At 41.1% G+C, this 18,551-nt stretch overlaps 1 protein-coding gene across 11 annotated transcripts in view; it reads right to left on the bottom strand.

Moving 5' to 3' along the window:
* Positions 1-503: 503 nt before the first annotated feature.
* LOC126527122 (adenosylhomocysteinase-like 1) overlaps positions 504-18,551 on the bottom strand; it is a 270,192-nt gene continuing 252,144 nt past the window's right edge. For all 11 annotated transcript variants that reach the window (XM_050174862.3, XM_050174861.3, XM_050174866.3 and 8 more), the window contains 8 exons: positions 18,101-18,277; positions 17,547-17,593; positions 14,399-14,551; positions 13,108-13,273; positions 12,015-12,113; positions 9,427-9,574; positions 8,315-8,435; positions 504-5,860 (listed from right to left, as the gene is read on the bottom strand). In XM_050174862.3, coding sequence (XP_050030819.1) covers positions 5,854-5,860; positions 8,315-8,435; positions 9,427-9,574; positions 12,015-12,113; positions 13,108-13,273; positions 14,399-14,551; positions 17,547-17,593; positions 18,101-18,277 — 918 coding nt within the window. In that variant the 3' untranslated portion in view covers positions 504-5,853. The remainder of the gene's footprint in view (positions 5,861-8,314; positions 8,436-9,426; positions 9,575-12,014; positions 12,114-13,107; positions 13,274-14,398; positions 14,552-17,546; positions 17,594-18,100; positions 18,278-18,551) is intronic.

The following is an 18,551-nucleotide window of genomic DNA, read 5'->3' on the forward strand; positions in this document are numbered from 1 at the left end:
TGAAAAGCAGCATGCATATGAGGCACAGCGAATTTCTCTTCTCTCTGGTCCACCCTTTTTAGGCGCACAAAGTAGCAGTGAAAGCCAAGTTGCAGGCCATTGAAACGTCTTAGGCTAATAATTTGGTAAAGTGCGTGTGAATGTCGCCAAGTGAATAATTTCAACCTACGTTGCAATGGGTGATCGTTCTAGCTGTCGTTTACAGCTTCGCTTTTTAACCACTTTCACAGCGTGGATTGGAGACCATTTTTTTTTTGGTATGCCACAATAATGCATGCTCTAGCATGTTTTTCTTGTGTGATAAAATGAGGCAGTCAATACAGACTCTTAGACCAGACTCGCCAGGAAAATACCAGCAAGTTGATTCTGCAGCATAACCTGCACGGTCAGTCAGATATGAGTGAAAAGTCGCAAAGAAGTTGTGGCAACAAGCATCCGAGGTAAATCTCTTCTGAAAGTCTTGAATCCAGTGAGAAAATGCACGGACACACAAACAGAGGCAATCATATTGAAAAACAATATTTTACTATCAAAAAACAATATAGTGTTACAACATACAGAAGACAAAAAGGAAGGCGTAAGCAGAGCAACCAGACAACAAAAACTACAACAAATGAAAGGTGTGGAAACCAGAGTTCGGGTGAAGTTTCAAATCCTGCGTCTGCTTTCCATTCTCTCCCATCTCTCTATCAGCAAACTGCCGCAGAAGAGCTCCCAATGCTTCTCAAGATGTTGTCTCCATATGACACCAACCTAGCACTTTTGAGCAACAGCTCTTCGCAAGCTGCAGAAGCCCTTCTGTCTCTGCAGACATCATTGTCTCTGTGAAAGATTTCCCACGAAAAGTAGGCTAAAGTAAACACAAACAGCAGTGAAAAGGCATCTCAAACTCATTTCCAGCAGAATCACTCCCACAACACTTGCACCAAAATGCTTGCACCAATCAATAGCAAGAAAAGCAGTGGACAATGGCACCGACAACACCAAAACAATGGGATGCATTAAAGCAGCTAGCCTTGCAGAAAGCAAATGCAAATCATAGTACATAAAAGCAGAAAGCAGTGTGTATAAAGCTTAATGTAAACATGAAACTCAGGGGCTGTATGCATCTACTTTGCACAGAGTTACAGCCTGCTATATGATAAGGGGTTATATGGCTGATCTTTCTGAATATCACTACAGAAGACAGCATTCTGATGAGTACTGAGCTCCCATTAACTGAATATAGTACTGCAGCTCAAATTTTTGTCCTAGTCACAATAAAAATGACACTATGCCATGACAACTTCCAATCTACAAATGTGTATTTGAACACCAGAACAGCACAGGTGCAGCTGCAAAGGACTAAGTGCTGAAAAAAAATCAGATGTATAATCAGCAAACTAGAATGGCAGTCTTTTAAAGCATTGCCATGGCAGCCTGGAAAGCATCTCAGCAGCCAAACTTACAATTTACAAACGTCAATTTCATACAACTTGTACATAAGCAGCATCTGCACACTGTTCCCAATTCTTTAGTTCAGCTTCTGCACATTAACCCCTCCGTGTCTTGAACTAACTGATCATGTCTGTGCAATTTTACTTATAACTACTCAGGATGAGCAAATCTTGATTACGCACACTTTCTAGCATGTTTCACACAGGGCTCACCCCATCTGTTTTAAATGTTCATCATACAGGGCAGCACCATACTGAGGGCTGCCAGTCCAGATACGTGTCGTGCACGCATCCAACACGTGAAAGATGATGGCTACAACTGCATGTCATCGTAATTCTAGTTATGATTAATTGCACTTCTGCTCTTACGAGTGAAAAATGCAGCAATATTGTACCAAGGAACACAGTGGAACTCCTCCAATTGGTCAAACTTTGGCGTATGCCCAAACTAAACAAACACAAGAGGCAGTAGCAGCGATATTTTTTTCAAGTAATTTGCATTTCTGGTGCTATACTACGTTTTCAATGCTGAAACATTTCAACAGCGTAAAAAAATATATATTTGTTGCAACTGCCAAACAAAAATAGAAACACGGAGGGGGTTAAAGGCAAGACGTTCATCAGCGATGAAGACACAAAGCAAAGAAATGTAAGACTGAACCAACATACCAGATTTACAGTCACAAATTTCATGGGGATAAAAAAAAGAGAGAGAGAAAGAAAATCTTCCAAATCATAGCAAGACGTTTTACTGTCTCCAAATTTTCTCAGAATCTTTATGCATTGAATTCATTTAAATGCAAGGAGTGTGTCTTAGTCAACGGGAATGACAAATTGCAAATACAATATGCTGCACAACTGAAAGCCCCGTGTGGACATCAGAGAATCACTGGGGCACGCCACACTTTCCATCCCAACACAAGGCAGAACATGCATTGAGACAGCAAAAAGGCCCCTTATATGTTATGCAACCTGCTAAGAGCATAAATTGTTTAAATCTTTCAAGTAGGCCTGTGCGAATAAGTAGAAAATGAAATATTGAGAAGCAATTATAGGTGACGTAGGTTCTAATATGAACATCAAAATCACCAGGTAGTTAGAGTGTGTACTAATCAGGCGTCCGACGAATAGCAAGGTAATGCAAGCACCACAGAAATAATTTCATTGTGAAACAAAAGTTAAATGTAGCCCAAATATTACTTCATTTTTAATGCAACATATGAGTGCAGATAACAAACACTCCTAATGATGAACCTCAAGAAGCAAGCAGTATAGATGCCACAGCAGCCACCAGTAAGCGGATGTTACATTCTGAGGGTAAATTTTAAAAATTACAGTTGGATGTAAAGCGTGGGTCAGTGATTTTACTGACACCTCGTGTTTTGCTCTGCTACTTCACTCGCACACAATTTAAACTTAAAGCAGTATTCGCACAGCTCTACTTTCTAAGTAGTCTAAGACACAAAGGGCATGGCAGAAGGTGGTTAAGACAAACCTCAGAGCTATGCTGCCTTCCTGTCACACGGGAATGTTGTGTTGCGCTTGCTCGGTATGCATTCATGTATACAAAGATAATATAGATAACACTTCAATGAAGCTAGATAGCAAAGCATGACTACATAATGCCGTGAACGAACGTGGTATGGCCACTATAGATCAATCAGGACAATTCAAAAACAGAAAGCTCTGGCCACCCTAGCGAAGGTGTATATAACAGCATTGAAAATGACAAAACTGTTAACAGATGTGGGGCCAGATGTTGGTTTCTACACTGAAGAAGATTTGACAGAATGAGGAGTCTCACACACTCGCGACAAAATGGCACGGACTGTCAAAAAATAAAAAAAAATGCAGTGGTGAAGAAGAAGCAAAAGCTCAGAAAACCCCCCTCCCAAGTTCAGCTCTTCGAACCAGCAAGAACAAAACATGCTTGGATGTGCAACGGGCAGCTAAGTTCTATCGATCGCTTGAGGACCCTATGCACTGCTGGCATCATGTTCAGAAGAGCTAAATGCATGTTTAGCGACTAATGACCCACCCCGAAAGCAGCAAGCACCCCTTCACAAGTCTCGTTTTTATGGATGCCCTATGCCACGTTCTCGCAACAGTTCAATCCGTAGCGAATGGCTTTGAAAACGGAAACATCTCGGGGGCAGAGCATAAGCTTGGCAAATAAAACTAAAGGCTCAGAACGTAAGGGCCAGACTACCAGCAGGCCTGCCACATCAAAATTTCATTTTCTGAGAATCAGGGGGTGGGGGAACACCCAGAATCTCTAGCACAGTTTCGAGCAGTGAGCAGCGGTGGGAACAGCCATTAATAACAGGGCACTACATTCGCAAAGGTTAAAATTGCATACCAAGGCACTAGCGAACTACAGGCAGGCCATTATGTTAGACTGTTTGTGAAATGCACGTTTTGTTTCTATGATATATGACATTCTTGATAATGGGCACAATGCTATTGCCTGGTCTCTCTCCAAATTGGTTAGAGTGTGGATTGAAAGGATGCATTTCCACTGCATTCTGTGCATCCAGCAAAACTAAAGAGATAATAGAAACCTTAGCAAAAGAAGTTCTCAATGACAGGCAAGTTTATCAGGATGTCAGAACTGGACGTACATAAGTGCCTGCTCCAAAAAGAGCCAAATAACCAATTATCATGCTCAACATTAAGATGATTGCAAAAGATGTGCAACTCTTATTACACTTCATGCCTGCCTTTCTTCTTTCCAAACCGATGCATTTCAAGGGCCGGCCCCGAAAGTTGCTGGTAAGCTACGACATTGTGTTCTTTTTTTGGGCCTCTTTGGTACATGTCCACTGACGTCTGTATCTGGCAGCTGCAGACATTTCGCAAACTTCAGCTATAGCTTGACAGCTGCCATATATGGCTCCCCCATCCATGCAAATTGCATCTATTGATGTGTGCTTTATCGTTCCACAAATTATTTGAGTCATGCTAATATTCATAACTGAGGCCTCTCCATGACTACTTGGGAAAGGACATGCACTGGGGCACGGAACCTGCTGCACAAAAGCCAATGCTCATCATCCACTCATATCCTCCTTATCCACTAATCATCCACTTGGGACAAAACTCGCTGATAGAGCTGCTCAACTGGATAATGCATGCTGCAAATTCAACACCGTTTGCCTGCCAAGGTAAATAATACTTCTGGCAAGTGTTGCACAATAAATGTGTGATGTTCTTTTAAGTTTTGTCCAAGCAGCTCAGAAATGGTTAAGCACTAGCACCGTACAAATCATAACTATTTTTCCTAACAGATCAATACCAATTCTTAGGCTCAGGTCCAATGAAAGCGATTCTTCAACAGCCAGCTAGTGAACGAATGAAAGTTTAAGGAAATCGCAATGACACTACGCTGGCAGTAGAGTTAAGACTTCGCAGCACACTTTTACTGTAGTAGCAACTCTCAAAAGGCAGTAGAGCTGCTGCTTTCAATCATTTAGATAAGTCACTAAGTAACAGACTTGCTTGTTGCTAAAGCAAAAATTAACGCTAAATGACAAAGATTGTACACACAAGGATGTACTATGCAGTAAACGATAAGTGAACAAAGAAAGGTACTCTTGGTACATACTTGTGTAACTGGAATACTTATGTGAGGTATAACTCTGTCTTCCAAAGATTACCATTTAATGAAGAAAGATCCATTCACTGCTGCCAGTAATGAACCGTGGTGTTTAGAAAACAAGGTGCTGAAACCACTTCACGAAAGGCCAAGACTGACTGCCACAATCAACCACACCAGTTTCTTTCTTTGTGGTCACATCCTCGCGTTAAGCGCAGCCGCTGCAACAAAACTTGCACAAAGTGTGAAAAACAAAGGTGCTGCACTTCCTGCGTAAAAAATCCGGAGCAAAAATTAAAAGCAGGAGGGGCCCAGCCTTGTTTCGGTTAGTGGATGCCAATGTGAGAATGTATGCCCGCACACCAGTTGGGCTGCATCCCAAGCTGGTGCGGTGCTCATTCTAGAACACTGTATGTATATAACCACTAGGATTATCAGCTGCAAGGTTATCTCGCCATCTTGAACAGGCACTAAGAGTCTATAAGCGTTTATGTACAAGAGGGAGAAGTGTCATCGATTCACGTATCTCACTGTCTCGTAACAGGCACTAAAAGAGAGAGAGTCTAGCCTATGTACAAGAGGGAAATGAACGTATTGATTTACACTTCCTCCCTCTCTTTTCGCTGAGCCGTTCCGATATTACCTCCCCCTACCCCTTATGGTTGTAGCTCCTTTCGCATTTGCTTTTTCAACACATGCGGGTTTCCCTTTCTGTTCTGCGGTCAGGTGCGTTCCAAGGCTTCTTTCCTCCCTTCCTTGTTCCGGCTGTGCCCACTGGAATGCTCGGCTGTTCCCTTGCTCTACTATGCGACGACACAGCAGTTAATACCTGGGAAAGAAAGATCAACAAAAGAAGGATGACAAAACCATTCATTCATTCATTCATTCATTCATTCATTCATTCATTCATTCATTCATTCATTCATTCATTCATTCATTCATTCAAGCAGTGGAATGCCACAGTGTTTGGGTATTTTTGGCAACAAGCTATGTCAAGATTCCAGCCCAGGAGAACTGGATGCAAGGGCCATTTTGTAGCAAGGCTATTATTGTGACTGGAAACAACCAAAGCAGAAACAACCAAAGACAGCATTCACATTGGCAAGTTGTGGAAGTTATGTGATCAAGTTGGTTGCAAATGGTTGCTTTGTCTGAAAATCAACCATCTGAAGTTGCTCACTGACCACGTTGAAGTGACTCATTGACCAATTTTTCTGTTTCAGAACTGGAGTCGTATAGCTGCTGTATTAATCCGCAGTGCAGGAGCAGGATGTCTGTATACACCGACACTTATTTTATGCGACGATGGCTGTGCGAAACGATGTCAACAGCCTCAATCACGGGACACTTGAGAGTAGCATGGGGAAGCTCGTGCTTGCTGGTGGGAATGTCAATCGCTGAGAGTTACTCCTTGGTCACCAATAGCAGCTGTTTGTGTGATCTTTGTTAACTGCCAGTGTGAATACTGTCTAAGCACTGAAAGTGCAATGTTTTGTTTACAGCGTTGTACGAAAAAGGGTGTTAGTGTAATGACCACACTCTAGTGCCCCAAATAAAAGACTGTATAGTATACACATGCCTTTGTGAAAGGAAACATGCCAGTGTGTAGCTTGGTTGCTTTGGTTGCATGTGGCGCAGCCAACAGGCGACTACGAAAGGGGCGATAGCTATTGGAGCCTGCAAATGGCTGCTGAAAGAACTACGAACACCTAGCCATGGCTACGGTTGTGCAAAGAAAGCTCAAAGCAGCACCTGTAGTTGGTGATATCACCTCCAAAGCTCATTGTCATAGTCACCTCATGATGGCACAACAAGCGACCACTGCTGATCGCAGATCATGTGTTCATGTGTTCCCTTTCATAAAGGCGCTGTGTGTACAGCAAGCATATTAACTGAATGAAAGGCAGATGGGCCACGCTCCTTCAAAAATTGGAACTGCAGGTTGCAATTTTTTTTTTGTGCTGATTAGCTAGTCTAACTTGGCGACAAGCCCTTGTAATTCTCATGACCACAGATGAGAAAAGACTCAAATGTCCTGCTAAGCTGGAACACCCAAACTTTTGAAGTAATTCAACTAAGCAGGACTGAAGCTTATTTTATGTAAAGAACTACACAAATGTCAAAACGCACACTGTGTTAAAAAGGGCAAAGGCAACAGCGTTAGAGAAAAGTCACTGCACATACACAGTAAAACCTTGTTAATTCGACCCTCATTCATTCAGAAAATCGCATAATTTGGACTTCTCTTCTGGTCCCGGCAGGCGTAAGCATTATTTAACAGAATCAAACTCTTGTTAACACGGATGTATTTGGCTGCAAACTGGTCAACTCGGATGACTCACGGAGTTCGGCGAGCATGAAGCGCTGCAAAAGTGCAATGCAAAAGAGCAAGAAAAGCACTAGCATCCAACTGAAACAAAGCAGGGAGTCCACATTGCAGTAGCCATGACCAGAAGTAATGCGTGAACGAGAGGAAGGCCGAAAACAACTGCCTATTTGTGCCTTTATAGCCTTTATTCTTGCATTTACCATGCATAACACCACACTGGCCGTGTGCCTTCATAATTGCACAGCCGCCATTCGTGATCGTATTGATGACCGCGGTTTTGTCTGTAGTGGTTGTCGCGAACAGTAGTTATGTTTTGACTCGGTGCGCGTGTCGAGCATGTGCCTTCGAAATTACATGGTCGCTGCCCATGAAACCATTACTAGCGGCTGCCGGTTTTGTCCGCAGCAGTTCCAGCATGTGTAGTTTCGTTTTCACTCGGTGCAGTGGCTGCACATGTAATGTCACAAACAAAGGTGGGCGCTGTCGAGGATGAAGCGTGCCGGTTACATTGTGATGGATCTACGATTTGTGATGGATCTACGACCAGCTCACTGGCAAAACAATAAGCGAGATGAGCGGTGGTGAAAAGCCTGTCCCGGATGAAGATGCGCACTGCGACCTTGCTGTGAAGGAAGTTGCAAAGCTTCTGACGCTGCAAGTGCTAGTCAGTCATGAGATGATGAGAATTGCAGCTTCCGCAACTGCTTTTGTGCACAACAGAAACAGGATGTCCTTATTCATTCAGTAAATAAAGGTTTGTTGACATAATAAGCATTTGTTTATTTTTTTTCTTAATATCCTCGATAATTCGACCTTCAGTTAATTTGGACATTTTTTTCTGGTCACGTGAAATCCGAAGAATGAAGTAAATACATGATGAAAAAATACACTACAAATACAGTAACAACTATACACTCTGTACATGCAAGGAAGAAACAAGAATGTGAAACACACCTGTAATAGTTGGGCTTGAAAGGCCCAGCCTTGTTGAGGCCCATGTATTTGGCCTGGTCATCCGTCAGCTCAGTCAGATGGGCGTCAAATGTCGGGAGGTGGAGGCTGGCAACGTACTCGTCTGAAGAACAGTGTCAACAAATGCACCGGTATTGCTCGTTAAAAAAATCAAGACCAAAATGCAACTAAAATGCGTATGGTGATCACATGTCAAATATATTTATTCCAGAAGCAGTAGTCAGGTTGGCATGTCATATTAAAACAAGATCAACAGGATGTTTTGTTGAACTTTATTGAACTTGTCAGTAACCCCTAGTTGCCAAATTACGAGGTTTAATGTCCCGAAACTACAGGGGCACTATGTGCATGGGGCTCCGGATTATTTTGACCACTTGGGATTCTTTAATGAACCCAAAGCACAGTTTAAGGGCATTTTTGCACTCTGCCTCCATCCTAACACAGCCACCGTGGTCAGGTATCAAGCCCACTCACTACCTTGTGATATCAATTTCTGGCCACGGTGGCCCTGAATTAAGAAGCTCCACTGTGTATGAATGTATGCAACTCCACTTTGGCAGACACTGTGCTAGAACAGGAATACTGCTGATGCAGTTTAAGACAAAGTTAAGCAAGTCTGTTCTGTTATGTATCTGGCAATAGTAATATGGCAATGTTCTTTGAGTATTATTATTATTATTATTATTATTATTATTATTATTATCATTATTATTATTATTATTATTCAAAATGGAACACACATATACAATGGACAGAGAGCAAAATAGGGGATATTAAAGAAACAAAGAAAGAAAATAAATATGAAGAATTAGTCGGGACTTTCATGAGGATAAGCTGAGAAAGTGGTCAACTGACTGAACTTAGGGTTGCAGTGATGGATGACATCACTGGAATGAAAAGAAACACTAGTGAAAGGCATGGACAACATATTCCTTGCTGTATTGTTTTGCAGTGACTCAGCTGTCCAAGCTATGTTTCCTTTTATACTGCTTAACCTTAAAATGAGGAATGGAACTTACTGATAACTACAAGAGTATTAACAGAAACCATGCGCAATAACTAATAAAATGGGAAGGGGGGGGGGGGGAACGCACCCATCTTCTTGGGCAGCAGGTAGACGTCGCTCTTGTAGCGCCCATGAGGGGCGTTGTAGAGCTCGATTAGAGCCAAAGCTTGAGTTGCCGCAGTAATGGACACCACAAAGGAGGGGATACTGGAGCAGCTCAAGTTCACCAAACGTCCCTGCATTGAGAATATGTGTGTGTGTGTAAGCGACGGGAAAGCACGGCACCTGGCACGGCTTTTGAATACGTAATAGATCCTGTCCCCTAGTCATAAGTTAGCTTTCATTCGAGGTGGTTTGCTAGCTTGACCAGTGTAGTCAAGTTTGAACTGAGCAGTTGTGACTACAGATATACTGTTTCCAGATGAATATAGTAACACCTGATTGGCATATCTTGTGAATACTGAAACAACACAAGAGACCCTGTTTCTAATTATAATTCAGCTTTTCCTCTCAAGTAAGTCTGCTGAGCTTATGGAACTGTAGCTAATTTTTAATTAGTGGTTAATTTAACAGATAGAGTGTCTTGAATGACAACAAATGTTGACATGGCTACTGTGATAAAATTAAAGGAAATAGCAAAGTTCTGAAAATGGATGCATGCAGTTCCCTTTGATCAAACGGTAATCAGTTGTTCAAAAACACAATGTATAAAAGCACACTTATAGAACGCACTGGCTCAAGAATGAGATAAAGAAACTGCACAGAGACTCTAATACAAAATACTCTTACAATGCAAGGAATAACACAAGAGGTGGTGAGGAACTCGCAAAAGCAGTGCAGAAATGGCAAATAAACATTTAGAAAAAAATTTTGAAAGCACGCCACTTTACAAAACTATATGATGAAGACAAAACTGCAGCACAATAAGGCCAGAACAAAAGACACCCATTTAATATGAAACTGAAAATGTGTGCACCTTTAAGCTAGGTTTGACCATGCTGCAAATTTTATTTATGAGCATGAATCAACTCGTCTAAGTCAAAGCATTGCTCCAGAATAAGTGTCACTGATTAAACGTTGGCGGCCACCCCTAGTTTGAACGAAAATACTGGTGCATCAAGAATATGGAAAAGGATGTACCAGAAATAAGCACACTGCAAGAACTCCACAAGTAATAAAGCAGAGTAAAATTATTCTTATGACTTTTGAAAAAGTTAACGAATTCCATTAGAATGATGATGCATCATCACGCTTTGCTTTTGATGGCGTAGCTTTTTATTTTCATGAGAACAGAGGAGTATGCAGAAACATAGAGACTTGGCATGAAATTGAGAGTGTGACAGAATCCCGTCGAGTCAGGATGGAACATGATGAAATAAAACGAGACACCGACCACAAAAGATTTAGTAAAGTAAGGTTAAGCTTTCGGCTCCCACATGGAAGCCTTGTTCATAAGTGAGACTAAAATCGAGAAAACAGTCACTTAAGTTAGTAAGACATGTCTGAGACAGCTAGCATACACAGGTGGCAAATTTCTGTCGCTTTGGTTAAGAGTGTCCATCATGGTTTGAATACAAAGAGACTCTAGGTAAAGGCGAATTGTTTAAATTTTTTTCTTCGGGATTTACATGTGACTGATCCCAGCTAAAAGCATGCCTTGACGAAACACAATGTTCAGAAAGTGCGTTGGAACAGACATGTTGTTTTTTGACATCGTTTTGGTGCTGCTTAAGGCGCCTCTCGAAAGTCCCACTTTTGCCGATGTAAACATGTAGCGTGGAATAGCATACACAACACTCGGGATCTTTTAACTCTTTAGCTTGTCCGTTACATTCACAAGTTTATGTTGATGCTTTCGGGTTGGCGCATGGGAAACCTGCACGTCGTACAGGCGTAGGACGAGTGCTATGGCTCCACTTACACCTGCGACGCAAGGAATGGATGTGCGGTCTATACATGAAGACACAGACAATGCAGATGGGCAAGTAAACCTGAGTTTCACAGAGCCGACAAAATACCTGGGGTAACCATAAGACGACAGCTCCTGGCTTAAGCGAGTGACATCAGTGTGTGTGTGTGTGTGTATGTGCGCGTGTGTGTGCATGCATGTGCGTGCGTGTGTGTGCGTGCGTGCACATGTGTGTGTGTGCGTGCGTGTGTGTGTCAGTGCTCATACAGGTTTTCTTGGCAAGAAAAAAGAATGTGGGCACCTTAGAACCACCATTTCTTTTTGTAAGGTTGTAAGCTCAACAAAAGTTTTCCCTATAAATGTAATTCCTTAGTCAACCATTGTATAGATCACTGCTATAATTATCAGCTGGATGAAAACTACTGTTTTTGAGTCACACCGGCGCAATGTAGCACATCACACCTTATATCCAACTCTCAACAATGACAGGAACGAGCTGTGCGACTTAGGAGCGCACAAAGGTCTTCAGACGCACTGCCATTTGTAGCATCCCAATGTTGTCTGCTGAGGACAGTCAAGTCTCATTATGACAAAGCTGCATCCAACATTAAATTACCTTCATTGCATCCAATATTCCTATAATGCATGTATGTATGTATATATCCAATAACGCATGTGTGCATTACACACTGATGTTGGTGAGACACATTTTAGCTTTACTTCATCAATTTCAATGGTTACGACTGTATTTCACAGAGTAGGCTCACCTCAGCGAGTAGCACAATGCGCTTTCCATCTGGCCAGATGATGTGGTCTACCTGGGAGCGAACTTTCTCCCAGGTCAGCTCAGGAGTCCTCAGGCTTTGCTGCAGGCATACAAGAAAAGTGCAGATGCAAATCAATAGTGTCAAACAGAAAATTCTATTTTTAGAGCAGCATTCAAACCAAGTTCAAAAACTTGATGTGTATGCAAAAAACACCACATTCATTTTGCCATGGCTGTATTGTGCTCTATGTCTGCTCTCAGAGACCCTGTGCCATAGGTGGTCAGCTCTTGGAGTGGACTGGTGGTAGATGGCCTGGTGCCAATCCTTTTTTGAAGTTTGCATCTAATTATGGGAATTTTCATGTACTATCGTCGTAAAATGAAATGTGGACAGCGGAGCGTGTGCTCAAAGCGTAACTGAAAGCACATTTATTGGGGAGGAAGGGAGAGCGTACAGAGCGCAGTGTCTGCCCTTAATCACCTGTGAAAGGCATGCGATCCAGCTTCCCCACAGGGTGCAAGGATGCTTGCTTTACTGCAGCCTTTGTCCGTTCTATCGCGCGACATTTTTCGACATCAGTCAATACCAACCTGCTCAGTTCGCTCTTCTTAGTGCAGCAGTCCCGATTCTCTTTTCTTCGATTTTTGTTTTCTCGCATTCAAATAAAAGAAAATCGAAGGAAATGTGCACACCCAAACCTAAGTACACGAGTGGTCTTACATTCAGCTACTGTGCCCTGCGGCCTTACCCTCACGACAGAGCACCATATCCACAGAGTCACTGTGGCAGGTAATCAATACCGCCAGTATAACTACAACGAAAGATTTGTTACAACTCACTTCCATAGCCTGTCATTGCAAATTCGCTTGCCTTTGTTTATTTCACTTCTCAGGACTCAATCCGCCTCGGCGGATCTTACCTTGACTGTCAATCACACCCATTTTCACTATGCTCCTAACAATGCATGCAGTGCTACTCTTCGAATGACCACCCACTCTCCTCAATAATTACTATCACTATGGGTAACAAAAGAACAAACAAATAAACAGACAACATAGCGAAAAGTTATACAAAAGCTCAGTTCATAACGCACCACATCAATCTCAGTGTTGGAGTGTCCCATGTTGCAGACAATGCAGCTGTTCTTCATCTTGTCCATGTGCTCCCTCTGGACCACATTCTTGTTACCAGTGGCAGTGATGAGGATGTCAAGATTGCGAACCACTTCGTTAATCTTTACCACACGGAAGCCGTCCATGCTGCACAAGCAACAAGCACCACAGAAACATTGTTTTCCTTTTCCTGTTATACAATTACAACACACAGTAACTACACTGTGACCTTTTCTAATCGATACAAAGTATAGGAATGCTTTACCAAATTTTACTGAAAACAAACACAGACACAATGCACCATATCAATTTAAGAATATGCACAGAATGCACATGAGAATAAAGAAGTGCGACAGCTTAATGAGTGGCTATATATGAATGGCTGTATTGCCAGAAATGTAAACAAACTTCAAACTTACAATTTCAAGAACTGTATTACCACTGTTCAATTGTGTACAGCATGCTTCAAATAAAGGAAAACATATTCTTTTGATAGAAAAGTAAGCTCACATCATGCCGCATTTTTAGAATCAGGCTCAGGTTTTGAACATTTGAACTTAGCCGTGCTGACATGATGAACTCCCTTGTTCCCCAAGACACAGCTTTGTCAACTCCATACATGGATGAAATCGAAACCAACAGTCATCTTGGTATCTGGTCATGGCTTCACTTATTTTCCTTATGTTGCATGTCCACATATATCTCAGAACAAAGAGCAAAGATGTATGAAACGTACGGAATCCAAGTTATCCTGGACAACTTGTCATAGCCATGCTAAGCTTAACTCCACAACACCAAACATATTATTCATGATATGCGAAGTTTGCTACCTCAAAATTCTGATTTTGGTTCCGGAACTTAATGCAATACACATAGCAGCATTTCTGACATGCTGAAGCGAAGTTTTTGTTGTGGATGGCTTAGCAAACCAATTACTAACTAATTACTAGAATAATTATTTACAACTCAAGTAACATATTTCTTTGGTATTTCTGTTTTGTATGAATTTACTTCTGAATTGCCACAAATAAAGGTGAGCAAGTTGTTTTAATTTTCTTGGATGAGGAATCGTGTTAGTGCTTTGTGGGATTAAGTACTGGGTAAAAAGTACATTTTGAACACACTCATGCCAATTTCAGTTGACCTACTGCAGATTTGAATTTCAATTAGACAGGCTAAATCCCGTCCATATTTCTTGGTCTTGTACATATCAGTTGTTTCTCATTCCGCCAAGTGGCCATTGCTTCATTACTAATTCGGGAGTGCACTGACCAGGCTTGCAAGGCACAGATGGGGTCGATCTCGGTGACATACACAATGGCCCCCATGCCCTTGAGGGCAGAGCAGCAGCCTTTCCCAACTTCGCCGTAACCACACACCAGGACCTGCTTGCCGCCAAACATGACATCGGTCGACCGCTTGAGCCTGCAGTGCACATGTAAACCATGCCCCAGATGTGAAAAAAAAAATGCATATATGCAACATACATACGCATTTATGCATATATGCAATGTATAAATGTGCAATGTATGAGAGTGTGTGCACCTAAACACCTTCTAGGTAACTATGCTACAAAACAGATGCACTGTAACACCTACCTAAACAACAGCTTATACGAAACGAGTAGCATAAGAAGGTGCTGATGGTTAATTAAATTTATTTAGGCATCTATTTATGGATACTGCTATTCCCAATGGGGATTTAGCAGGGCGGTTACAAAGGTTATGAGTTACAACAGATGGCAGGGTTGTAAAAAAATGTACAGTTGAGCTAAACAAAATACTAATAAAGGTGACTAGCAAGCAAGCTAAACATTGGCTGCATTACAGCTACATTAGTAACGCGTTCCAGTCTGCTATAGTCGTGTGGGGAAAAAAGGTCTTTAAAGGCCTTTTTTTTTAATTCTGAAATAGTGGTTGACAATTTCTGTCACTGATGTGTAGCATATCTACTAGAAAAAAATATGGTATTGGAAACATCTGTGGAATATTATCCCTTAACTAGCTGAAACGAGAATGTCAAGTGGGTAATCCAATTTATTTCTTGAACTTTCTTGAATGAAAGGTAGCTTTGGATAACAGAGGAGTTAGGGAGGTGTGCCCAAAGCAATTGAAAACCAACGAGGCTGCCCTACATTGTATTCTTTGTCTTGTCTATGTTAGGTTTAGTAAAGGGATCTCAACTTATTGCAGCATAATCTAAGGTCGGTTGGATAATTATTCGAAATGAGAAGAGATGAACTGCTCGTGTTGAAAGTTTCGGTGACCTTCTGAGGAAGACCAGTTTGTGACAGAATCTATTTGTTCCATTTTAAGCGATCAGAAATCCGTAACCCTAGGTATTTGCAGTGCATATAGTCTGAAACTGACGTACTGTGAATCAGCCTCTTCTTTTAAGATTACATTTCAAGCACTTGTCTGGTAATTATCCTGCTTCTATAGCTGTTGTTTTTATATATTTCTGTTTCTATGTGTTATTTTGTCAATTTCACACTGACAATATGTTTGATGTTCACGTAAAACTAAGATCAGGTGTGCCCCAGGGTAGCGTTTTAGGCCCGATTTTGTTTAATATCTATGTAAACGATATTGCTGAAATAATAAGTGACACATCCATTGTACTATACGCTGACGATACGAGCCTGTTTGTCTCTGACAATGATCTTAATAATCTGTTACAAAGATCTCGCAGTATCCTTTCTAAATTGTCGAGTTGGTCTCGTGATAACGCTCTAACAATTAATAGCTCCAAATCAAAGGCCATATTGTTCAAGGCAAGAGGCAGGCGGTCTTATTTAAATGAAGAATTATTGTTGGATGGCGCGCCCATAGAGATTGTAACCAAATACAAAGTATTGGGCGTGACACTGTCAGAAGATATGAACTGGACATATCACATTGAACAAATTATGAAATCATTGTCATCTGCCGCAGGTGCAGATGACGGCAACGGGACGTTGCCGTCATTTTCTCCCAGAGAAAGTAAAGTTGTACATATATTATGCCTTGTTTCAATCGCATCTGAATTATTGTGCGCTTGTATGGGCTACCACCACGAAACGTAATCTTCATGCGCTTCTTCAACTTCAAAACCGAGCACTTCGACATGTAGCGAATGTACCTTATTTCCATTCTACTGCGCAACTTTTTGAAAGTTATAACATAATACAAGTAACTAACATTTACGAATACAGGCTACTGTATTCTTCCTGCTTTGGCTCCAAAAAGTTTCAAATATTTTAAACAAATACGTCACAACTTGAATATGAGAAGTGATGCGCGTACCCGCAGCAAAGACAGGTGGTTAGTACCGCACAGGCGTACAAATTACCTCATGCAGTCGCTAAGACACACGCTACCTTCACTGTTCAATAAATTTGGGATAGAAATTGTTATGACAAATACCTTGACTCGAAAACAGCTTAGAGCATATTTTTGTAAAGAAATTTTTGAAATGTGATCTTTGTAATTATTGTAAATGTAACCCATTGCATTGTATATTGTATATGTATTTGTACTGCTGCCATGTGAGGGCCTTCAGGCACATTCAAGCTGTATGTCGCAGCTTTTCGCCTGGAGGACCCCCAACAAGTTTGTTGGAAATAAAACATTTTTGATTTTGATTGATCCTCGATTCATACTCCAAACATATAAGATCTCGAATGAAGTGTTATCCATTTTTACATCAGCCAACAAGTATGTTTTAAGTGTGAGTGGGCTCTGAAGGTTATCATATGCCTTGTTCTTTGCACGCAAACGTTCATGGTAGGCACCTCAAATGACACATAGGTTAATAACCTTTTGTCTTGTCATGTTTACTTTATATTATATATATATATATATATATATATATATATATATATATATATATATATATATATATATATATATATATATATATATATACACACAAAAAATCGCTGGTAATAACTACACTCACATGGTAAGCCTTTGAGGACAAATGCACAGCAGCAGTGTAAAATTTTGAGACAAAAAGCCAAGAGAGGTACAAGTTAGTGCGATATCATGCTGACGTATAAGCAACATGCCTCATGACACACATGACAATGGGTGATGAACAAGCTTTTGTAACCCTTGACAACCAGTGTTCTGCAAGTTGCATATGCTGCCCAAAATGCAGGATGTTTTGAAGAGCCATAGAACATTTCCATAACGGTATGTAAAATAATATTGTTCTATGACAACTTACCCTTGGTTTGGAATCACCAGGTGTTCTTTTCAAGTGACTACGCACATGATGTTTCTACATTTAGTGAAATAAAATTAGAAATTCACACACAGCTGGATATCCTCAAAACACTATTTTTATAGAACTACGAGCCTTCGGCCGGTAGTATTGTTACAGTCTACACAGTTACAGTCAAATACTATAAATACGAAAATGAATATAATGTGCTCACGCATCAAGGATGGATTCTCTGCAGCTGTAGAGGTTGTCAAACTTCGTCTGCACAAATAAACAGGGGCAGGAGGAAAACAATGTATATCACACAGACCAGAATTGCCAGAATACAGATTGTAAGTAAAGAGGAAAACACTTGGAACTGCACATATAGCAATATACGGTAGGCAAATTATCTAACATATGTAACAAATCATTGCTAATGCCATGGCATTATATTCATGTACTTTGATGTTACAAAATGAAAAAAAAAGTTAGAGGGAGAGGGGGGGGAGACAAATATCAGATAGATTGCACCTAATAACAGCATTCTATAGCTTTTTTTTCAAGTTCAGGTTAGGCTTGCTATAGTTAGCTTTTTCACAACACCTTGCACTTTATTAATTCTTGATGAATGAATGAATGAATGAATGAATGAATGAATGAATGAATGAATGAACAAACAGAAAAAATAACAGCAAGATTTTAAACAAACTTTGGAAAATCTAAACCCTAAATATGAGCGACACATAACCTACAGGTTTTGCAGAAGTTCACAGAATGTGCACCTGCCTTAGTGACAGAGTCGTTGACGTTCATGGCTGGTACAGTGAGCCTGCCGGACTTTGAGAGCTGGTACAGACGGTGCACGCCTGTCACACTCTCCTCAACAATGCCCTTGATCATCTTGAACATGGCCGGATATTTCTTGAGCATAAGGTGTGTCGCATCACCACCATCATCCAGGATCTGAGTTGATGAGAGAAGATGCCAGGGTCAGAACGCGGGTCACTGTGTAATTACCTCTGTGGTCACATGCCATCCGAGCGAACTGTAACATTGCTAATAAGTTTTACTGTTCTACATCACTTAGACTGCATTTAGGGCGCAAAAGCTCACATGGTTCAAATGAACTAAGACACTGGCCTCAGCAAGCAAGTCTATTTCAACAATGCATTGAATTTCTCAAACAATGCAGCAAATTTCTTGTTTCGAACTATATAGCAGAAAACAATGCACACAG

Source organism: Dermacentor andersoni, chromosome 9 (assembly GCF_023375885.2).
Source record: "Dermacentor andersoni chromosome 9, qqDerAnde1_hic_scaffold, whole genome shotgun sequence".
Lineage (NCBI taxonomy): Eukaryota > Metazoa > Arthropoda > Arachnida > Ixodida > Ixodidae > Dermacentor > Dermacentor andersoni.